The sequence below is a fragment of the Atheta coriaria genome, unplaced genomic scaffold (genome assembly GCF_025399875.1).
Source record: "Atheta coriaria isolate IRGN ID8LTWV9N9 unplaced genomic scaffold, Caltech_Dcor_3.1 hic_scaffold_6_pilon, whole genome shotgun sequence".
NCBI classification, from domain to species: domain Eukaryota; kingdom Metazoa; phylum Arthropoda; class Insecta; order Coleoptera; family Staphylinidae; genus Dalotia; species Dalotia coriaria.
Genome location: NW_027045448.1, coordinates 7,349,925 through 7,373,730, shown reverse-complemented (window position 1 = coordinate 7,373,730; position 23,806 = coordinate 7,349,925). Strand labels below are relative to the sequence as shown.

General features: G+C 35.5%; 4 protein-coding genes and 1 non-coding gene across 5 annotated transcripts; 3 read left to right on the top strand and 2 right to left on the bottom strand.

Moving 5' to 3' along the window:
• Window positions 1-893: 893 nt before the first annotated feature.
• Window positions 894-12,597, bottom strand: LOC135793659 (uncharacterized). The gene is made up of 7 exons (XM_065304693.1): window positions 12,432-12,597; window positions 7,521-7,651; window positions 7,328-7,458; window positions 6,810-7,024; window positions 4,272-5,337; window positions 2,005-2,312; window positions 894-1,811 (listed from the first exon to the last, which is right to left on the bottom strand). The coding sequence occupies exons 1-7, from the start codon at window positions 12,437-12,439 to the stop codon at window positions 1,154-1,156; spliced, it is 2,517 nt and encodes an 838-aa protein (XP_065160765.1). The 5' UTR covers window positions 12,440-12,597; the 3' UTR covers window positions 894-1,153.
• TRNAA-UGC (transfer RNA alanine (anticodon UGC)) lies at window positions 12,261-12,332 on the top strand. The gene has a single exon. It is a non-coding gene; the product is annotated as a tRNA-Ala (tRNA).
• Window positions 12,598-13,788: 1,191 nt separating the features above from the next.
• On the top strand, window positions 13,789-20,393 carry fab1 (fab1 kinase). The gene is given in 12 exon segments (XM_065304255.1): window positions 13,789-14,234; window positions 14,306-14,495; window positions 14,558-14,822; window positions 14,883-15,089; window positions 15,143-15,354; window positions 15,710-16,135; window positions 16,188-16,655; window positions 16,658-17,400; window positions 17,454-17,728; window positions 17,785-19,811; window positions 19,875-20,036; window positions 20,091-20,393. Coding segments are annotated over 12 exon segments (5,484 nt in total). The 5' UTR covers window positions 13,789-13,922; the 3' UTR covers window positions 20,288-20,393.
• Window positions 20,394-20,494: 101 nt separating this feature from the next.
• LOC135793341 (enoyl-CoA delta isomerase 1, mitochondrial-like) lies at window positions 20,495-21,805 on the top strand. Its single transcript, XM_065304258.1, has 3 exons — window positions 20,495-20,860; window positions 20,931-21,425; window positions 21,483-21,805. Exons 1-3 carry the CDS (start codon window positions 20,639-20,641, stop codon window positions 21,600-21,602), a joined length of 837 nt encoding a protein of 278 aa, XP_065160330.1. The 5' UTR covers window positions 20,495-20,638; the 3' UTR covers window positions 21,603-21,805.
• On the bottom strand, window positions 21,599-23,707 carry LOC135793340 (dynein regulatory complex subunit 3-like). Its single transcript, XM_065304256.1, has 7 exons — window positions 23,430-23,707; window positions 23,091-23,374; window positions 22,857-23,029; window positions 22,453-22,801; window positions 21,992-22,390; window positions 21,799-21,938; window positions 21,599-21,745 (listed from the first exon to the last, which is right to left on the bottom strand). Exons 1-7 carry the CDS (start codon window positions 23,584-23,586, stop codon window positions 21,631-21,633), a joined length of 1,617 nt encoding a protein of 538 aa, XP_065160328.1. The 5' UTR covers window positions 23,587-23,707; the 3' UTR covers window positions 21,599-21,630.
• Between the last annotated feature and the right edge of the window lie 99 nt (window positions 23,708-23,806).

Here is a 23,806-nt window from a genome sequence, read left to right as displayed (position 1 = left end):
ATTTGACGAAAATATTAAACTTAAAACGTCTTATTACAAGACAACAAGAAGACAAATATACCTTTTCATTGTATTTATTATTACTACTTATATTTGTATCGCTATCGAAAGGACTTTTAGTATAATGAAATCTTCAAATTATTTCTATTATCCATATGAGTTTTATATAGTGTATTGCATTCCACTATTTGCAATCGCTGTCAATTTATTAAACTTTTTAGTATTTGTTACAATAGTAAAAGTGCGTCTGGAGTACATCAAGGAGAACCTGAAAATGACGATAACTTTAAACCTTTTAAGAAATATGTGTTCCTTGCACATGAAATTAAATGACATCGTTTTATTAACCAATGAAGTGTTTGGAGTGAATTTAATCGCAATTACGGCAGTGTTCTTTGTACAATTTTTATCTGGCAGCTACACGATCGTATTTTCTTTCTTGATGTCAACTGGTATAACTGACATGTTGCAGTTGCTTCTCACATCTGCAGTTTTTAATTCTCCATATCTGATTTTATTATGGTGGATTAACTTTAACAACAAAATCGTTACATAAAATATATTTTTAGTCTATGAAACTTGGTCAGCATTTACATTCTCTCTGCACAGAAAATGAAATTGAATCAATTCAAGACCAGATTCGAATATTTTCACTGCAAATTCTGCATGGAAACCTGGAATTCACCGCTGGAGATTTTTTCACAATAAATTTCACATTGATTTTTGCTATTACTTGTACTTTGACAAATTATATCATTGTATTAATGCAGTTTTCCTAAAATATATAGCGATATGCAACACAAATAACAAATGATGATATTGTTTCAGGTTATGTAACACAAAAATCAGACGAATAAAGCTTTATTAATTATAATATTCATTTCAATTTACAATTGGCAGTTATGACTGATATTAAATACGTTTATTAACAATAATGGCACTTGATATTGGATATTGTATTACTTGTTATCTACAGCTAACCAATCGCGTTGGTTTGTTATTACCTGAGTTGAACTAATTTCATTTGCTAACTGGAGAGAATTTGTCAATAAGCCGAATAAAGTTAGCACATAGAACACATGCATTGTACTATTCTAAACCTAAACAATGATAGGTTCATTACATATTTGGCTTGGATGCAAAAGTTTGAATCCTACACTACTGGAGAATTCCATGAAGACATCCATTTCTGCTCCTTATAGAAAGAGTTATCAGCAAAGTTCTGATCCGTAAAATCATCCCTGTTGTTGTTATCATCGTCGATAACCATAAACGCAGTCATTCTATCAATCTGCTCATTGATACTTGCGTTTTTCGGTGGTTTCTCCCAACGTTTTCTATCAGAATAAGTAATATTGTATAATTTATGCGTTGGTATCGGAGATGTCGCTGGTGTATAAGCAAGATCTTCAACTTTTACACTATTACTGTATCGATTCCCGGTGCGATCTCGATGTTTCTTGTCTTCGTATTCACTTGAGGAGCCTTTGGCGAGTCTACTGGTCTTTCCAGACCGACTGAGGGATCTGGTCCGGCTGCTTCTGGGCGGCAGTGGGCTTGGCGATCGGCTGTTGAGACGAGAAGAACTACTCGAGCGGAATGTCTTTGGATGTTCGATTTTTGGACCAAAGAGTTGCGTTTCCAAAGTGTTGATCGATGGCATGCGGCGGGGTATACGCGAATTGGTACTACTAGAGTATGCGGTTTCTTCCGCTGTGGTAGTTGTGGTAGTGACAGTCGCTGAAGTTGACGTCGTTGGCGTCGCTATCGGAATCAAACTTTTACTCGCTGGTTTTGAATCGACGCTTGTTCTGAAATCGCAAATTGCAAACTTCCGTCATCATCAATTTACCTAAACAAAGAAATTAGTTTAGAGTTTGGATTAACGAGCATTGCATTCCAAGCCAAAGAAACCAATTGCAAATCGCAGTGAATAGTTGAAATCTATAGTGTCGTTAATCTAAACTCTAAAAAGAGTATGTAGGTATGTAGGTGTGTACATACGTGGTGTCATTTGTGGTCGTACTGGTAGTGGTGGTGGGTTCAACACCATTGACTTTTTTCTGGTCGACGTTCAATATCTCGAAAGCCCGCTTCGGGGGCAGGCTGGCAACGCCGGTCAAATTGTCCAGCGGGCGATGCTTGTGGTCAACGCGCTCGCGGATCAGGTAATTGACGTACGCTTTGCGATATTCCGGCTGGCATACGAAGTCGCCCTCCAATTTGAATTCCGGCTCGCGTTTCAGCGCGTCCGGCTTGCGATGGCCCGGATATTCGATATACGCGGCGCGCTTTTCCGTCATGTGATCCATCTGCAAATTGAACAAGTGTTCGCCCAGCGGAAACGAATTTGTAACGTATAGCTTTATTATAATGTGACAAGCGGACAACAAAAAATAAATTGAGTGTCGTATAATATTTTGCCACAACAAAAAAAAACAGATTAATGTGTGATGAACAAATTACAAAAAAAAGCTTCATACAAAATCATAAATTACTTAAAAACGCAATAAGGTAGGATTGTATTTTTTACCATTTTACCCTACAATATTTAATTATTTTATATTCTAATCTAATAGAGATTTTTTCAATCTTCCATAATCTGGAATTCGTTGGATTGTAGCGCTTTTAGTTTCGAAGATATTCACTAGCAAAAAACGTCGAAAAAAATCATCAAGCACCCCCATTTCCCATTTTTTCTTATAAATTAAAATTTCATATAACAGATTGCCGTTTTACCTATCTTATCTTATAAAGAATAGTCCGTAGATTAAAACGTTGCGATGCGATCCTAATTATCTCTTTTAGTTTACGAGATATTCGCGATTGAATAAAATGGCCAAAATTGAAAAATATCACTTTCTAGCACTTTTAGTCACGTTTTTTGACCTTTTGCCATTAGAAATATTATTATTCTGTATTTTTATCTGATAGAGAATTTTCCCATCTTTCATAACCAGCAATTCGTTGGTTGCTATCTCTTTTAGTTTCAAAGATATTATTTATTGAAAATCCTCGAAAACAAATATCAAGGACCCCCTTGGCAATTTTTTTCTTAAGAATGAAAATTTCATCTCTCAGATTTCCGTTTTAACTATCCTATCTTATAGAGAATAGTCTGTAGATTAAAACGCTGCGATCAGATCTTATTTATCTCTTTTAGTTTACGAGATATTTATTATTTAATAAAATGGGCAAAATTTGAAAAATGTCACTTTTTAGCACTTTTAGTCACGTTTTTTGACTTTTTGCCATTAGAAATATTATTATTCTGTATTCTTATCTGATAGAGAATTTTCCAATCTTTTATAATCAGCAATTTGTTGGTTGCTATCTCTTTTAGTTTCCGTTTTAACTATCCTATCTTATAGAAAATAGTCCGTAGATTAAGACGCTGCGACGCGATCCTAATTATCACTTTTAGTTTACGAGATATTCGCAATTGTAAAAAAATCATGTGTGCAGTTCACACGCGGTAGAAGTGAAACCTTCAGTACACTGCACTGCGAGAGAATGAGATGAAAGTAGTATCAGAAGTGAGATAATTTTAGGATTTATTTATTATAACATTGGGATCAAGTGTAAAAGTTATTTAATATTTTTCTGCCGGTATTCACGACATTTATCGGCATTAGTTTTTGGTATACTTGAAGATTGTTATTACAGTAGGTATGTTAAGAAAAAATTCAGAGTCAAGTGGCTTGTGGCAAGTTACGAAGCATCGCACAAAGAGGAGACGAAGATAATAGGAAACACTGTATATTTGTGTTCTCTTATTCTCTCGTAGGCTAAACCATATAATCGAATATGTTTGTCTCTCTTTAGTGTCGTTTCATTAATTTTGAAATCACAACGATTCTAAAGAAGTTTTTACTTCAAAAATGTCTACCTTTTAAATTAAATTAAATATTTTACATATGTTCAATAACTTTTGTAGCAAATGTAAATGTAATTATCAAGTTTAATTTGTCGCAGCATCGTTTAAATAATTGAATTTAAATTAATGTGTTTCAGAGGCAGCATGGCTGCGTGACATCAAAGTCAAGGAAAGTTTGCGATGTGCATACATTAGCGGTGGGTGAGTTTATGTTAAACTACCACATGGCTATACAACGTACTCGTACAACCTTGAGCCCCACTGGTGACAGAAACTTTCGCCATTTCAAGGTAAACGTTTTTTCTTGTGCACAATCAAATCAATATCACCTACTGTGCTAAATAAACTTTCGCTTACTTCGCAAACAAGCATACAAAAGGAACAATGTACTTACTTCACCCTCACTGGACAAATGCGTTTCCGGTTTACGAATTTTTCCCGGCCTTTGTCTCGGAAAATCGACAAAAGCGCGTCTGTACTCCGGATTTGTCTCCATGACTCCCTCACTACGTAGATTCGGTTCGACTCGTCGCCTACGCACGGGCGAACTAAAATTAGAAGTCTTGTAAAAATCCACGTACGCGTTCTTGTACTCCGGGCTCATGTCGAATTGTCCTTCGAGCTGAAGATTATGCGGTTTCCTGCCATCGCCACGCGTTGGCGGATGCTGCTGTTGATGTTCCACGAACGCGTGACGATTTTCCGTCATCGACTCAATCTCACCCTCGAGGTTTAAATTCTGTCCTCGTTTGAACGCCGTTGATCTTTCGATATTATGCGGAATAAATTTCTCTCTGTATTCTGCCCTACTCACTGGTTTATCATCACCAAGCAATAGCTTTCTATTAAATGCAGAGCCTCTGAGAAAAGGAATAGGCGGGTGTATTTGATGACTTATAAATTTTTCTTGATTCTCTGTCATGGAATCAAAAAAGCCATCAACTCGGAGGTTGTGTCTTGGTAGACTAGGTGAAGATCTTTCACTACCAGGATGATCCACATATTCATGTCGGTATTCAGGACTCATTCTTAAGTCACCTTCAAGACGAAGATTTGTTGAACGTTTTACCAATGGTGGTCGTATTTCAGAAGGATCAGTTGAATATGGTATAAATTGATCATGATTCTCGGTAGTTATATCCAAATCTCCTTCGAGACGTAGATTGGTTAACTTTTTGTACAACATCGGACGAGGTTGTACCTCGTATGCAGCGTATTGCTCACGGGTTTCAGTCTTTTTATTCTCCATCTCACCCTCAAGCCGTAGATTCGTATTGTGTCTAATCAGCGATCGGCGCTTTTCGAGCAAATATTTGATAAACTGCTCGGCCTTTTCGGTGGTTGGTGTAAAGTCGCCTTCGAGTTTTAAACTCGTCGAGCGGCGGATCGGCAACGTGCGGTCGACGGGTGCATGTTGGATGTACTGCGCACGGTTTTCCGATTTATGATTACCAAAGGATCTGAAAGTAGCCGGATCATCAATCACTACCCCAAACGAAATAAAAACGAGGCGAAACAAAACGCGATACTATACAAAGACGGGTTTAATTTAAAAAGGATTTGAGCCGCGCGAGGACCTCACCTGGCGCGACCAAGGGCCGACTGAGGGTAGTCTGGCCTCGTGGCGGCTAACGATACATGATGATGACGTGACCGCCACCGGCGAGAAAGTTGAACTACTTCTAAGTTGGGTGTGCGATTTGCATTTCGTTTTTATTTATGTGAAAATATCTGGAAGGTCCTACTATTTATGGTTAAATCGATATTTTGGGCTATAAAGAACCTATTTTGTATAAGAGAGTAAACATTAGCTAATTATAAAAAACGATCACTTTCATCAAGAAAATCTCATTTCCTTCGACTTTTCACGCCTTAAATATCCAATAACTAAAATTAAATTTCTTTTCATGGCGTAGAGTATGAAGCAAAAACATATTATGATCATTTATAATCTCCCTAATGACTATTATAGATTCAAAAAGAAAATTTAATAAGATTGAATCTCTGGTCGTTCTAATGGACGCATAAAGATTTATGAATGAAACCCCCTTTGGAGCGATATTTGCACGCGCGACCTACTAACCCACAAAGCGCCTAAAACTCCAACCGCCTCCGCTATTTCTTAATCAGTTGCGGCACCCACCGCGGCAGTAATTTAATTTTTGTGCATTGATATGCATTAAAGATTAAAAACTGATAATGGGATTTTTTGTTTTCTTTATTGTATATAGGTACATTCCGAGAAATGTAATTTTTAATGATTATACACGATCTCAACCTCGACCGAACAACTAAACAACTTGGAGGGTCGACTTGTGATTATTATCAACACGCCACACAACTATTTATTATAATAGATGAATAATCTGGATTATTATGCGTTGATTCTAATGGCGTGTTTCAATAAACGTTCTTTTGTTATAATAAAACCTACATTTAGAAATAGAAGAATACCTTGTTTAATGATATCTTGATTAATGTTATTTTCTTATTTTTATATAAACAAAGTTGGTGAGGTTAAGTTATTTATAAGTAAAACAGCGTGGGAAGTTTTTTAAGTTCTCTGATTTCCTAGAATTTCTTCCGCTTTGAATAACAGAATTACTATTAATATATTCGCAAAGTTTCAAAGAAAATAATTTATGATGAAAAGGGATTTTCTCTATAAAATTATATTATGTATGTAGATATAATACTAGGATTCTGAGCTCTTCACATAGTGAAGGTAGCATTAGCATTAGCGCCATCTGTGAGTGAGTATTCTAAGTAATATGTTGTCAAATCCAAAGAATGATTTTTAGTTTAAAATCTATTTTTTAACGTTAATCTATAAGGAAATAGGATGTAAAACGTTAAAAATGGCTGTGTTATACATGTGTAAATAAATTAAATGTATGTATTGCTGACAATACCACAAAATCCCACTGCTTACCCCAAATGATCCCCTTGACGAGGCATAGCGTCGAGTTGACGCTTGTATCGCCTGTAGGTGTTCAACGGCTGTGCCGCCGCGCGTTGTTCGATTGGAAATTCAATAAAAGATTCATGGTACTCGGGCTGCAGCTCGTTCCCGTCGGCGTCGTCGTCCTCCTCTTCGCCGATTCCGAGGTGATCGCCCGGTTTATTCGGTCTCGTCGGCGACAGATCCTGCAAGCAAATTACCATCAGGCCTCCGCTTCGGTGAGCGCATGAAAACACACGCCTCTACTCGCGAGGGAAACAAGTACTCAGGACCAGAGGTGAACGCAAAGGTCCTAAAAGAATCAAAACCGAGCGCTGGGAGCAAGGCATTGAGCAAAAAGTGCTTTAACTTTGCTGCTCGCAAAAGCAACCGAATGGAACTTTGTGCAAACATTTGTTCAAAGTCCCATTACATACGTTATATCAAAGCAACAGTTGACATTTTACATTCAAGTACATGTATTGAGGATTGAACTTAATTCAAAATACCTTCAGATCGTAAAGAAGGGCACTGCGGGTGTTGGCGTCGTAATAATCTCGAAATCGGCGACGATATTCACTTTTCAGTAGCTTGAAGTCACCAGTTTCAAGGGTCAAGTGATCCTTTTGTTGATTTTCAACTAAATTAATGTTATACACATTAATATTAGTGTTAGCAATATTTTTTTCTTAAAATAACAACCTGGAGCACGTTTTTTACGATAAAACCGCAGCTCATCGACGGTAAACCCCGGCGGGTAGCCGGAATTCCTCCAATCGCCCTTGTCAGCTGCCGTCGTGAGGTCTGGCTCCGATCGGAATTCACCGTCTACTCTGGAATAACAACAAACAAACCAGATTAATTAAACTTACAATTTTGGTTGGTTATAAAATCATTCCAATGTTGATCTATGTGAATGCGAATCAATTATTGAAGCCCATACATTATGCAGATGCATCAATCACAATTGACTTGCAATCGAATCTGATGGACTTTACTGGCACGAAAGGATCGTTAGGTGTCTTGAAGCTTTCATTTAGACAACGTCGAATTGGGGCACGCAGCAATAGCATTTAGAATTGAGTACAAGTGCATCCTTAGCATAAATAGCATTTGCAATGATTGCATTAATTGGGAGACCAATAAGTCTACTCATGAGACCACTAAAAGTTATATTTACTTAAACATGCCACTAGATGGCGACACTTTTATAACCTATAAAATTACATTTCATTTTTTTGTCCTGTTTAAAGCAAAAACAACCCTGTTAATGTGTTTGTTCAAATTTTTTATGCACAGCAATTTGATCAAAAGCTTTGCAAGCTCTTTGAACAGTTTTGCAATTATAAACAAATATAAACCCCCCAAGCTATAAAAAAACGGCGTAACAGCGATCGTAAAACCCGTAAATCATGACTACTCGTAAACTACCCCATCGGGTCCAAGAGCGCCATATGACACAGCACACAGCACATCATGTCATTAAACAGTAAACTTTTTTTTTCCAAACATATTTCCTTCCGTTAAAGCAAAAAAATTACCCGCGTGTTTATTGAACACTGCACCGAAATTAGGTCATGCTAACATTTAATGTTTATATCTAATTATCACATTATCACTCATCATTATCAATGGGCGCTTGCATTTTTATACAATTTATTTCTATTATATTACACATTCGTGTTTTTTATTCGTAAAGTTAAATAACTCACTAACTTTGTCAGTGATGATAAGGGAATGTTTAAGTTGACGAAGGCAATCAATATCAGCTAATGATTGGGCACAGGGGTGCAATTCAGCGCGTCGGCATGCGAAACAAAATCGATTTTAATTTACCTGGAAAGCATTCGAAATCTAATCTTGATAAAGCTTCGCTAAAGTGTAATCGCCATAATCACTAATAATTTTTAATTGAACCAGCATTCAACACTTTAATCGGCTTCATTATTTATATTAAGCAAATTGAACATAATTCACCTAACACCTAAGGAAAGGGCAATAATAATATAGCTACAACTAAAAATATAACAGAAATTAGCCTTGAATTAGTTTAATTATAATCCATGCCATGTATTTCTCCATTGTACAACTTTAAATTGTTATAACTTTTTAATTTTTAATTGTTAATCAACATATTTGTGTGCCAGGATGTGGAATTTAATTATAAATAAATTTTTAAAATATGTATAATAATATTAAAAACAGTTTTTAAAAAATTTACGAAAAACTGTAACAATACTGTAACTGTAACAACTGTAAGATTGTAATTCAACATAACCTACAAATAAAATGAATGATGTATTGCCTACATTACATGTAAACTCCAATGATTATGGCTATAACACATGTAGATGTAATATTTCTTTTATATTTCCCTTGATTGAATTTTAATGTCAAGGTTAATAACTACTAACCTATGAAAATTATTAATGGATTACCTTTATAAATATGTATTATTTTTACCACACACAAGGTGATATCACTTGTTGATCTTTGTACTTTAAAGGTCTTGTTACGGTTAACAAGCCACAACCGATTACAACAACGTTGATCACCAAGCAAGGATGAAAACAAACTAAAATTCTGCTCATATAGCAAACAAATTTTGCAGTTTGCACTGATCGCATGTCAATTTATTCCATTCCTTTACCCTTCAGTCCCTTAACGCGTCAGCTCGGTGCCTGGTACGCTCTGCTACAACTCCTTATCAATTCGCGAAATGTTTTCTCTTTTTTATTTTCCTTCCCTACCCTTCCCTACATCAATACCACAGCTTACAGTCCGTATGCATAAAATAACAGCGTTTTTCAATCTACAAACCTAGATACTAACCCAAACTTGGAAGTAAACCCTTGCTGAAAAATAAAAACATCGGTTTTGGCATCCACATTCAAATACGGTTTGAAAGTAGGGTAACCCTAAGCAGACGGCTGGCTATTTTGTATTTTTCATAAATCCAGTACTCTAGGGGTGGATAAAAGGTACAAACATACGATTCCACACTGACACAACCAGCTCATGATATATCGCATGCAATGTTTTGCAACGTTTGGCAAACCGTCGCCATATGAGAGCAAGAAGGACGAATGAAGGATAACTGTGTGCTAAACAGTTAAACCAACAACGGGGCACAAACAGTGAATAGTGAATAGCGTGACTGATTTAAGGAATTGCCGGGTGTAATGTATACAACTCGCCTCAAAATCTGATCACGTTTGACGGTGACGTCTCGACCATCGCTATGACCCCCTAACCTAATTTGCAACACCATCTAAACACTTACAACTGCCATTAATTCTAATTCTAGGGTTGGCGAGCGTTTAATTATACTGGAATGGTTTAAATTGTTCAACTTTGATTGTGAATAACCTCAAACTCAAATTGTAATTTGCACCAAATCAAGACATAACCAAGTTTGGTGTATTATAGCGTCAGTAATGGATTTAATCAAAACATATTATTCATCTGTTACATAACCTACAAAACACTATTTAAATAGCCATTATCTTCAATCTAATGTAACCTGTAATTAAAAATTAAATAAATTTGTAATCGATAAAGGTTAATCATTAACCTAACGGGCGTTGGCCTTGTCCTTGAAACTTTCAATTTCCTCTTCGTTGCGTACACCAATCAACAATCCGCAACCCGCACGTGTACGCCACCTCAAACGGTAAGTTACATCAAAGGCAGGCGACGAAAACGAAATTATTAAAGGTTACAAAACCATAAATATATTATGTGATATTATGTGAGATTTAATATTAAAGCAAAAATTTAATAAAATACTCAATGATTCAATTGTATTAAATTTCCAATTTGAAAAAACAATTAATTTTAACAAATCAATAATTGAGCGGAAAAACAAACAGAACATATTTAATTGTTTGTGTAATTAAATTTATTATTTAGACAGGTGTTTTTATTTGTATTTACTTTGTGAAATGTTTTTTATGGACTGTTTTCAATGAATATTATTTTATTCATTTACACCTACAGCTGCCTACTACATTCGCATAAATACGAAATGGTATAGATTTCATCAATTGTTATCACTGCGAGTCGTGACGCACGGTTTGCAATTGGCTGGGATATTCGAAACCTGCAAGTGTTTAATTTCCACCCTCCAGATGTAATTAACCTTCGAAATCGAATTGAATTCATTTTCGAAATGGATGCTCTGATTTTATTTCTGTGCGAAATGGTGAAATTCATGTTGATAAATTTTATATAACCATATATTAATTGAATTTGTTTAGCTAGAATTTTACCACCATAATTCGATCATTATTAAACTATTTTATTCTCATGCATTATTTATATATGTTCATGTACATGAACTTGATGGAATGTAAATGACTCTAATGATACGTTTAATCTATTCTACGAAATACGTGAGTAGGTTATCGTTCGCTTGATTATTGAATCCGTGGAAGTTGTCTACCAGTGTTCATTGTCCTTGTTTTCAGCATGTTTCAGACATTTAACATTATTTATTTAATACATTTTTGTACAAATCGCGGTTTAACATGTTTATTTATGCTTATAATTCCACCAAAATTATAATATACATAACTTAAAGCGTAATTTACCAGTAGCAAAAAGAAAATTTCAAAATTAATTATTTATCTTTCAGTTAATTAACTTTAAAGTGCAAATATCGAATTAAAAATTTATCTTGTGGACATTACAAGCGCCTGAGCGTATGCAACCTTAATGACTGTTAAAATCTTTGGTGTTTCTTTTAATTTTTAATGATTCTTATGCAAAATCTACTTTATAGTGTATAAAACATTCATGAAATATTTCTCCTTTGTTAGTTGCGGCGATAAAAAGTTTATTACTTACAAATTCGTTCGTTAACGTGCGAAACAACGGCAATTTCCCAACATAATTCGTACGCAATTTAGGAATTATTTTCTCCTCGCTGCCGCCTTTGTGGAATTTGCACTTTATTGCATTTACCTAGCCGCCTAGTATTATACATAACACAGTATGCATAGTGTATACGTGGATCACTAAAATCAGAGATTAGGGTCGCTGATTAAATTGAAATACCCTTGACTTATTAACAGGCGATTTATTCCACGCATTAAATTGCGGTCGGGGTCCACACAGAGGCGTTTTGCAACTTTGTGCAAATTTCGAAATTGCGCACTCTCGACTAGTCTGGAATTTGTATTTGAAATCAATTATCATAGATTTGATTGTAGTTTAATCAGTTTATTGCAGAACTGTTGCACTCAAAGCATACGAAATTACTAGAGAACAAACGCAGCACGTCAAATTAATTACTAACAATTATAATAACATGAAACAGAAGCATATAACACTTTGTGTTGATAATTATTGCATTAATTGTTTGTTAGTAATTTGGAGGTTTGAGGACGTTAATGTACTCTTAGTATTAGTATACTGCTATTGTAAACAGCAAGTCAACGTGGGGATGTAGCTCAGTGGTAGAGCGTTCGCTTTGCATGTGAAAGGCCCCGGGTTCGATCCCCGGCATCTCCAAAACTCTTTTATGTTTTTTTTTACCTTTTTATTGCTATTTACCTTTTTTGCGGCAATTTTATTACTTTTCAAGCGCGATAATGCCTCTTTATTACTTACCCCTTCATTTCGTAACTTGTGAATGCGTACACTTATCTCGTTCACCTTGAGAGATCCATTATGCGTTAACAACTTAATTTCTTATGGTTTTACTTGCACCCGCGCGAATCGGGCGCTGATAATTTTCGTAATTTTCGCTCCGAGTTTTTCATTGTGGCGAGCGCGGTCGCGTGTTGACCAGCGACTGCTTGCAAGTTTATCCAAGTTTTCGTTGCCGTTGCGCTGGTCACGACGTTGTATCGTTGGTTACGCGCGTTACAATTCATTTAGTCGGTGGGTGGGTGAACGGAATTAGTTACTAGTGAATAAAGGTAGTGGTAGTTTCACGTTTCACATTTCACATTGGCTTGCGTGTGGCCAAGTGTGACTAGGGCAAGCATTACATAGTTTTTCACTTTGGTACACTACTTTTAATCGTTTATCCTTCAATTCGTCTTTTAATAGTTTTTATTGATATCTATTTATTTTTATACTACGTGCGCAGTAAGTTAAGTTAAATTATTAGCTATTAGCCACTCCCACAACACCTTTAACCTCAATCGTACGCTTTAATAATGTCTTTTAAAACTGTCATGGTTTATTAAATTTAATTTTTACAAATGCACATTAATTTTAATCACTGAAATATTTTTCAAACACGGTCTATGCTTAGAAATGTCAATTGACTCTTACAATCATCGGCTTCCTTGAGTGATTATCAAGAGAATTTCTCTCATCATACATACTTGAAAGAATTTGTAGTAACATGTCGTAAGATTGCGTTGGGAGAGTTTCCCTGAGACAGTTGAGTAGATGTCCAGGATCTGCACATACTGAAATTGCGTGTGCAAAATGAACAATGGCTTCTTCCCATTTCTCACAGAGCATCAGTTTTTCGGCAACTTGTATCTCGTTGATAATCATCGCTTCCCGAAACTGCGGATCAATTGTCGCCGGAGAGATTTCATAATATGGTATCTGTTCCTTTCGTAGTTTAGTGCGCTTCTCCCGCAAACGTTTCTTTAAATTTGCATTCTTGTACCTTTCCCTGTCGTAGTAGAAGCAGACGGACAATATGGTCGCTCCGAATAATAAACAAATGATGCCGATTGCACGTTGCATAATGAAATAACTTTACTTTTAAATGTTGTAAATTTGATTTGTTGCGCACCGTGTTTTACTTTAGGTATTCGTTACATTTGCTTCATGACTTGACATTTTTTTCTAATAATTTTTTGGAGGATGTGATTGACATATCCTTCAAAAATAATAATTGCATTTCAAATGTTGTTTTTGTTGTTGAAATTTTAAATTAATAAATTTAGTGCTTCTGTTATATGCAACCTGTAGATGTGGTGTATTAAGTGTTGCCTACGTTAAATCTTTAATTCATTGTTGTGTTAACAGCTGAGTTCTGCCACCTGAATGTTAATCAGATTTTATCTATTTAATTATGATATAATTCGTAAACGTTGATAAAGTGCGTGCGGTGGTGCATGCTCGGTGCACAATATGAGTAAAAACTTGCAATCTCCGACCAAGTTAACCGAATTCGCACCGTTACAAGCCGAGGAAAAACAGGACACAGTTGGACAATTGTTTTCAAGAATATTCAGCTTTGGAAAATCTACTTTGCGGCCGGAACAAGCCACATCATCAGCTGAAAATGCCGATAATATATCACAAGAGTCTTTACCGGCTTGGGCAACCCTTGAAAGGGATGAAGCAAGTGACACAGTGGTGTATGAAGTGGATGTTGCTGAAGGAAGAAGTTTGCCCAGTGTACTCAAACGAATAAGTAATTTATTAGTACTTAAAAGCAATGTAGGTATTATTTAAGAATATGTCTCCATTAAAATGTCTATAGGTTTGATCTAACAATTTCATTTCCTTAGAATTTTCAAGCATATTCTGACTCAGAGTTAAAACAATATTGGATGCCTGATTCAGTGAGTAAAGAATGTTATGAATGCTGTGAAAAGTTTACTACATTTAGAAGAAAGCATCACTGCAGAGTTTGTGGGCAAATATTCTGTTCATCTTGCTGTAATCAGCAAATACCAGGAAAAATATTTGGTTGCACAGGTAATAGATTTGTGATAAACATCTAGTTCAATCAGTAACTAACATTTAAAATGCATTTTAAGGGGATTTAAGAGTTTGTACCTACTGTTGCAAAGTAGTTCTATCTTACCTGCAATCAAACGATATCGGATCGGATTTAACTGCAGATTTACGAGCGTTGCAAGAAAATTTACAATCGAAATACGGCGATATTTCATCTTCTTCCTCACCAAGCCAAAGCACCTTGTCTCCTAGTAGCGGAATAAATGAAACAGTCGCGGATAAAACTAATACAGTTAAGAGGAAGATATCAGTGGGATATCAAGAGGAAAAGTTTGCATCAGGCAGGTAAAGAATCACAATTTTACAGCCGATATTGCAACTTTTAAAGATAATATTTTATTAAAGAGGATCAAGTTCTTATCTAACATCTGAAGAAAAATGTCGAGCATTACAAAACTCCGCATCTCTGCGGAATCTGTACGAAGAAATATGTCGGCCGAATGGCGGAATCTCACTCAGGAAACAACGCTATCGTTTAAGAACATATATTAATACCTTTCTAGGCTCTGAATTAGTTGAGTGGTTAATTTATCAACAGAAAGCCAATACAAGGTATAATATATCCCATTTTTGTAAAATGTTGGTTGATATTTATATTTTTAAAGAGTTCAAGCGGCAGCATTTTGCCAGGCCCTTCTAGATGGTGGCTACATAATTTGCTTAGCAGATTCGCCATTTTTCATCGACGGAAACTCACCCTATAAAATAGGCGTCGTATCCTCACCGGAAGTGCCTCCAAATACGCAGAATTTCGAAGCGTCCATACAAGACGAACCGACTTGGGTACAAAATATCCCTCAGGACACAACCAATACAGGTGATTCAGTTGTGACCAATAAACGGTTGCGAATGATGCTAATTTTATTGTCATATTGAAGTTTATCGTTGTTTACTCAGCGTGTAAACAATCGATAACAATCGTATCGCTTTACGAAACTGCAACGAACTGGTCGTGACCAGACGATTAGTCTACATTGCCTACACCCCCACCATCATAACAAGATCTTTTCAGCGCAATGTTATTGTTCACTCACCGTTTCAAAGTCGTTTCGTGCGGTTCACTTAAAATGAAGTTTATACGCTCGTTTTCACTCACACATCTTTATAAATCTTGTAATTTTACTAAAATTTTATATTTTTAACAATAATAATTTGATTTTATATAATTATAGATTCAGAAGGTGAACAAATCTCCCCAACAACACCACATGTATCTGCCAGAATAACTTCTTCATCTTCTTACACACTTGATTTAAACGTTGGAGCAAATACGGTGTATTTATCAAAACCACCAGCTTTGATATCAAGCACTACAAGTGATGATTTTGAAGGAAATAATGATCCTAATAGAGTGGTTGAAAATGTGACGATACGAACATCGCAACAACATGAACGTGTGCCTGAAAGTGGCTGGCATATTGCCACACAACTTCGCGAAGAAAATGGCGAATCTGCTGCTTACAAACTTCTAACAACTGCTTTTGAACAACACGAAACTACTCTTGTGAAGCAGTTGTTAAGTGTGGTTGGTTTATCTCTAACTTGGAGTAACATTATAATGCCTTTGATTCATGAAATTGTGGATGTCATAAGACCAGGTAAGAAGAGTTATTATCCTTTGAATATTTTTACTTTATAAACAAATTTTAGATGTCAATCATAATGCTGAAGAATTAGATATTCGTAATTATATTCAATTTAAGAAATTAACGGGTGGTGCGCGGTCTGATTGTGAATTAGTTCGCGGTATTGTTTTCACGAAAAACGTAGCGCATAAAGCAATGTCTTGCCGTTTAGAAAATCCAAAAATATTATTGCTTGAATGCGCCATTGTCTACCAACGTACAGAAGGGCGTTTAATGTCATTGGATCCTGTATTGATGCAAGAACAACAGTTTCTTACGCATGTCGCTGATAGAATTTTAGCACTCAAACCAGACATTGTTTTGGTACATAGAAACATGTCGCGGTTAGCTCAGGATATTCTACGACAAAAAGGAGTAACTATTGTTCTAAACGTTAAACAAAGTGTACTGGAAAGAATCGCAAGATGTACGGATGCTGATTTAGTCTCTTCGATTGATGCGAGAATCAGTGCGCCAAGATTAGGCACTTGTAAAACTTTTATCTTAAAAACTTCGATACGGATCGAGGTGGTTGTAAAACCTTGATGTTTTTCGAAGGCCTATCCCAACCACATCTTGGTTCTACTGTTTTATTACGCGGTGCATCTAAAACAGAATTATTGGAGATAAAATCAGTTGCATCATTTTTACTCTTTGCTTGTTATAACTGGAGATTAGAGAAATCATTCCTAATGGACGAATTCGCCTATCCACGTGTGACAAAAGATGAATTCTTTGACGATAGCAAAGAAAATTCCCCTGTTTCACCCGTTCACGAATTGAGCAAACAACGACGTAAGATGATAGCAAGTAATATTCTGTTTGGAAGTAATGAGAGCGATACAGAGTATTTCAACTCTACAAAAGTTGATAAAGAGTTAAAAAACAAAGTGGTTGAAGAGAAGAAATCTATTACCGAGCCAATACAAGATTTTAGCGATCCACTACATTCGTACAACGTTGATGATGTTTTTAAAGAGAACACAACGCAAAAAATGTCCGTGGCTGATTTGCCGTTTTCGAATCAGTTCCGCAAAGCATTGGACGACACGATTCTATGCATTTCACCGTATTTAGTGTTTTCGGTGCCTTATCTGGAAACAGAAAATGGAAGAAAATGCAAACTAAGGAATTACTTTCCAACGCAGATCTATTACAGCGAACAGTTTATGAATAACAAGAAAAAGAAGTTGTCCAAAGATATGGATGTTTGTAATTTAGTTAAAAACGAAAAAAATGTAAGTATTATATTCTTCAATGTTATCGTTTATAATAATGCTTGAATTTATAGATGCGAGCACCGCATGAATTTGTTACCAAACCAATATCCGACAGTATAGATTCCAATGAAGTACAAACGTTACTCACACATTTCCGTGCATGTGGAGGGCGCCTACCAAAAAAACCTCTTTTAGATATTAAGCCAATTGAAGAGATAAACAAGGAGAAACGTCACGAGGATGTTTTGGATGTGTTGAATCCACGCAATCATCAACGTATGGCTGTGTTATTCTGTAGCTTTAGTAAGGAGTCGATTAATGCTCCTGCGTTTTGTGTCAATCCATGGTAAGTTTTTCTCTTTTGAATTTATTTAATTGATTATTGATTGTGTGACTTTAAAGGGTTGTTTATATGGCATTTTACGGTCAGAACGATATTCCTCTTGGTTGTTTCCTAATGCGTTATTGTTTCTCGCCACAATACCATTGTCAGTCAAAGTGTGAAACACCTATGTTAAAGCATGTGCGTAAATTTGTTCACTATACCGGATGTGTGAGCATCACACTCAATCATATTGAGACTCTTTCCAAAGAAGAAGATATCATCATGTGGAGCTGGTGCAGTAAGTGCCAACAAGTCTCGCCAATGATCAAGATGTCGGTGGATACTTGGTCGTTTTCATTCGCCAAATACTTAGAATTACGTTTTCATGGCGGTTTATACTCGCGGCGTGGAAATTCTCAGTGTCAACACAGTTTACATCATGATCATCATCAGTATTTTACTTATAAGAACACAGTCGCTTCATTTCGATACACATCGATTGATTTATGGGAAATATCTCTTCCTCCTACGATTTTACAAATTAACTATGATAAAGAAAAACAACAACAGGAATTGATGGACGCAATTAAATCAATGGCGCAGAATGGTCATGAAATGTATTCGATCATTCAAGATAAACTTGAACTTTTGCCCAGTGAGCATGACATTAGAGACACTTATAAAGATTTGTTAGCGAAGGAGCAATTGATGTTCAAGCAAAAGATTGAAGAGATTCAGATGAAGTTGACGTCGCCGACAATTGAAAATAAAAACCTGAATGATGATGTAAATACTCAAAGCGCAATGTGGAAGATTCACGATGGTGTTGTTCGAATTAAACGATTTATTGTGGAGGCTGTTGATCAGTGGAACTTGAAACTATCTGAAAGTATTACGCACAAAAAGGAGGATAAGAAAAAGGATAAAACAAGCTCGCAAGAATTAGATAGTCCTAATACATCAACAGAAAGCAAAAATGCACCCATCGATGTGGAGTCTGAAGTTTTATTGAGAAGTACTAAAAGAAATCGTAGTTTAGATAAACCTGAAGATGAAGACATCTCTTCATCACCACGAGGTCACCATCGATCTCAATCAGATGGGACTGTTCTCAACCAAATTGAAGATATTCAAGATGGCCGCCGGGAATCTGAAAAGAAATCGGTCAAAACTCTGTTTTCATTGTTTTCAAGCGCGCCTTTTACACCAATAACTAATCCGTTTAATAATGACGATCATTATTCACTACCAAGTGGGCTTTACGCTCCAATAGCTGTCTACGTATCCGAACCAAGTTCTATGATAGCTTACGCGTTGAATTCACTTGATTACAAGAAACAATTTGATGATTTAATCGGAAAGAAAAGCAATGAGCAATCTCCGAGCCCCCTGAGTAAACGTAGAAGTAATAGTGATAAATCCGAAGACTTATCATTATCTACAGACAAATCTTCATCGATTAAAATGTTCTTTAGGAGTAAAGATAGTAAATCTGATCTGTTAGCATCTACAAGCACTAATGCCGACTCGCAAGTTACAAATGAAAGTCCACCATTGGAAAAATCATCCGAAAATAACAAAAACAATAAGATCGAAGTACAATTCGAAGACAATACCTGTAAATTTTTATGTTGTGTATATCATGCTGAAAAGTTTACTGCGTTACGGAAATTAATTTTACCAGAAGGCGAAGAAGCATACATTCGATCATTATCACGGTGTGTTCCGTGGGATGCACGCGGTGGTAAGTCTGGATCGACGTTTAGGAAAACGATGGACGATCGGTTTATTATCAAGGCAATGCCACAGAAGGAAATTCATCTGTTCCTGGAGTCTGCGCAAAATTATTTCGCGTATATGACAAAATGTTTTACTAGTGGGCAACCCACACTTTTAGGAAAAATAGTCGGCATTTATCAGATTGTTTATAAGAATACATTAACTAATGCGACACTTCGGACCTTTTTGCTGGTGATGGAGAACTTGTTTTACAATCGTGTGGTAACACAGAAGTTTGATTTGAAGGGTTCGATGCGGAATAGATTGGTTAATCCGGATAATCAAGATGGCGAGATTGTTTTATTAGATGAAAATTTACTCAAAAGTAAGTTGATTACCAGAATTTATTATAGACTTCAGTCTAATCATATTTTTTTAATTCTTTTAGTGACATGCGAAAATCCTTTGTATATTCATCCGCATTCCAAATCTGTTTTAACTGCAGCGATTCAAAACGATACAGAGTTTTTATCGAACCAATGTGTAATGGATTATTCTCTACTAGTTGGTTTAGATTCAGAGAAGAAAGAATTGGTTCTTGGAATAATTGGTAAATACATTCAAGTATTAATGATTTTCATTCTAATTCTTTGTTGTATTATAGATTATATTCGAACGTTTACTTGGGATAAAAAATTGGAAACCATCGTGAAAAAAACTGGTATTCTTGGTGGCCAAGGCAAGTTACCAACTATAATGCCGCCTCAAGAGTATCAGAAGCGTTTTATTGAAGCAATGCACCGATATTTTCTCGAAGTTCCTGATCCCTGGGTCGGCATGGACCGAGGATTAGATACTTAACATTTTAACACATATAATTTATTGTACCATTTGTTGGTAGCTTTTATTCTTGTTACTGAAAACCCCTCTAATTTTAATAATATAAATGTATATTGTCATTGTATAATGTGTTATTCAAAGAATTTTAGCAATTTTTTGTAATAGTACAGATGTGAAATTTATCTCTGGTGGGGACTAATGATCAAAGTGCAAAGTCCAAACGTACAAACTTCGAAGCTAGCGCAAAGTGCACATAGATAGACAGGTTCTCAAGTGCATACAAGTTTTAACCTCCATTTTAAAACTTTAAAAACAAGTTATTTATCCGCTTTCTACGGTAAATTTATAACAAGATCCTGAATATAATACAAAATGTTGAAGTCTGTTCGAAAAATCGCTCCGCTTTACAATGGATTCCAACATATTCGGAATTCTTCTAAATTTGTGGATATTGCAGTTAGCAATCAAGGAATTGCAACTGTTACAATGCAAAGAAAGCCGGTAAACAGCCTGAATCTTGAACTGCTCACTCAGTTACATGAAGCTTTTGAACAAGTAGAGAATGACAATGCCAAGGGAATGATTTTAACTTCAGTAAGTATAATATTTAATGTTGTTCGTACTTGTTTATTCATTGTTATTCTTGGTTTGTTTGGGTAAACAGGGTTCAGATACAGTCTTCTCTGCTGGTTTAGACATTATGGAGATGTACAAACCAGACCAGGAAAGAGTCAAAAACTTCTGGTCCACTTTGCAAGACACTTGGTTGAAACTCTATGGTCTTAGCACACCTACATGTGCTGTTATCAATGGACACTCTCCAGCTGGTGGTTGTCTGCTTGCAATGAGCTGTGAATACAGAATTATGTCACAAAACTTCACAATTGGCTTAAATGAAACAAAGCTTGGCATTGTTGCACCTGAATGGTTTATTGCTTCCATGAGAAACACAATTTCAAACAGAGAGACTGAGCTAGCTTTAACTGCTGGCAGACTGTTTACAACTGATGAAGCTTTGAAAATTGGCCTTATTGATGAAGTGGCTACAAGCAAAGAGGATGGAATTGCAAAGAGTGCTAATTTCTTTAAGATGTTTGCTAAAGTTAATCCTCTTGCAAGACAGATGACTAAGACTGTTTGCAGGAAGAAGGATTTACAAGTATGTTCTAAAATGTAGATTTTATGTTTTACTAACTTTTGTTTCTAATTTGTGCAGCAATTAATTGATAACAAAGAAGAAGATCTTCAACAATTCTTATTCTTTGTCAATCAACCATTGGTCCAGAAAGGTTTGGATATGTACATTGAGGCTTTGAAGAAAAAGGCGAAGAATTAAACAGATAAGAACATTTAATTTCTATTTTCTACAAATCAATTGTAATTTCTTGAAGGACAACTTCTTTCTTAAAGTCTTCTCTTTGTATGTCAAGGTAATGCGTGATTTCCAGAACTTTTGCTCGGTTACGTGTTATTTCATTTCTAAAAGTGCAACAAATTAATATTTTAATTCTAAATAAATACAAATTTATTACTTTTGTAGATCATTCACCAGATTACTCAACCATAATCTTGCTCGTCGCATTAATCTATCTTCTCGGTTATCAATCGCCAATAAATGTGCGTCATGTGAAGCAACTATTGCATTACTCAGTACTTCACGATCTTCAAAATACTATAACTCAAATATTATTGGTGAAAAATAATTATTGAGTTTTAAATACTTACCGCTTCCGCTTCAGGCGGAATAATTGTTATATCAGGTGAAATGTTTAAAGATGTGTACAGTCTCATTAACATTTCACCTATTTGTTCGGTATAAGTCCCTTCAGCGCTGCGCATTAACGCAAACGTGCCTTGTGCCATCTCAATAAAGTTATTAATCATTTCTGTAAGAGATTGTTCGAAAACTTGATTGAGTTCCTCCATCTGTTCATATAAAATGACCTCCAGACTCATTAGAATCTTCCAGGTTGCTTTTACTTTGTCTTCATAGATTTTTTTATATTTAGCAACGTTTAGGTGGTAGTCTTGATAAGTTAGCTTCTTGTTTATATATAATTTCTTGTCGTCGTCAACCTGTTTATACATGCCTGCCTTTTGATCTTTGAATTCCTCCATCAGTTTCTATTTTAAAATGAAAATAAGCAAATTAGGTCTATTGCATACTAATGAACATGATAATATACTATGCTTTCTTGTTGATTATCATATTTAGCTCCTTCAGTGACTGCTGTAAATTCACCAACTTCTTCCTTGCGTAGTTTGTATTGTTCTTGTCCGCTTTCAAATATTTGCGTCGCTAGACTCATAAAAATTGATCTAAACTCATTGTAGTACTCTTGTGCTTCGTCATTGATTTTAGCGAAAACTCTACCATCAACATCGCTTTCAAACATTTGATTGAAGAGGTGACTTGTTCCTAAGAATTCCACAAAACTTTCTGAATGTAATTCTGCTTCGATTGCTTCGGCTTCAAGGCGTTCTTCACGTTCTCGTGTTACACTCTCCGCAGCTTCGACCTCTTTTATTTGTGATCTAAGAAAATTCAAGACAAAATTAAATAATTTAGTAGTATTTGTAGTATACTTACAAATATACTCCTTCACCACCAATCCGCTCAGTACTATCGATTAATTTATACTCGTAGTACAATATTTGTGGTAAAAACGTTGCTATATAAACTCGAAAATCTTCCTCTTCTGTAACTGGATTGCCAGCCATGTTAACTGACTTTAACTTTTTAAATCTTCTCAAATATAGCACCTGTAGTAATAATGTTTTATCTCTTAAGTTTTGTCTTGATAAATTGATGGTATATGCTTACATTTTTTCTATCAGTAATGTTATTACAGCCAATGCTAAAAATCATTAGTTCTTTCATATTATCCATGTTTTCAAGCGTAGTGATTCGATTGCTGAATAAATTAAACACTTCTAGTTTAACCAGTTCGTCCAAGTTCTCAATTTTTGATATTTTATTGAAGGAGATGTCTAAATGTCGGAGGTTTACAAGGGTGCCTAGTGCTTCTATCTTTTCGATAATATTATTGCTTAGTGTTAGTTCTGTTAGAGCTGGTAGCACCCACAAATGGTCAATTCGAAGAATATCTTTAATAATTATTATTAGTGTTGGCTGACGTTGTCGAATAATGAAGTTTCTTACTCATAAATTCAAGTCTTATGTGAAGAACTTCATCCCAAGGAATTCCTTCCTCTCGAGCTAAGCGGCCTAGTTCGCCTTTTAATCCTTGTTCTTCTAGACATTTAGCAATCATCAGGTGGTTGATTACTTGAGGTTCGCGATATTTGCAAGGATCCATTGTTTATTTTCAGATACAAATGTAAAATTTATATAAATAAAAATGAGTATAAACCAAGTATTGGCTCAAGCTGATTGATGAACTGAATATTGTTTAATCAATAGACTTATGTTTCCATGGTCTGTTTAATTGTTTTGTTTTTAGATTTACTCAATTCCTTTTTGTTTACTTGATAAAATAAAACAAAATGTTTTGTTTTGTTTGTAAACTTTTTGATTAA

Bases quoted from the DNA above. Each gene is read 5' to 3' on its own strand.
- LOC135793659 (XM_065304693.1), bottom strand. The intron at 7,459-7,520 runs GTTGTTATTTTA...ACATTAATTTAG, and splicing joins TCGTAAAAAACGTGCTCCAG to TTGAAAATCAACAAAAGGAT. The intron at 7,025-7,327 runs GTATTTTGAATT...ATTTGCTTGCAG, and splicing joins CCCTTCTTTACGATCTGAAG to GATCTGTCGCCGACGAGACC.
- LOC135793341 (XM_065304258.1), top strand. From the start codon at position 20,639: ATGTTGAAGTCTGTTCGAAAAATCGCTCCGCTTTACAATGGATTCCAA. The intron at 20,861-20,930 runs GTAAGTATAATA...TTGGGTAAACAG, and splicing joins AGGGAATGATTTTAACTTCA to GGTTCAGATACAGTCTTCTC. The intron at 21,426-21,482 runs GTATGTTCTAAA...TAATTTGTGCAG, and splicing joins GCAGGAAGAAGGATTTACAA to CAATTAATTGATAACAAAGA.
- LOC135793340 (XM_065304256.1), bottom strand. From the start codon at position 23,586: ATGGATCCTTGCAAATATCGCGAACCTCAAGTAATCAACCACCTGATG. The intron at 22,802-22,856 runs GTAAGTATACTA...GAATTTTCTTAG, and splicing joins GGTGGTGAAGGAGTATATTT to ATCACAAATAAAAGAGGTCG. The intron at 21,939-21,991 runs GTAAGTATTTAA...TTTGAGTTATAG, and splicing joins TTCCGCCTGAAGCGGAAGCG to TATTTTGAAGATCGTGAAGT.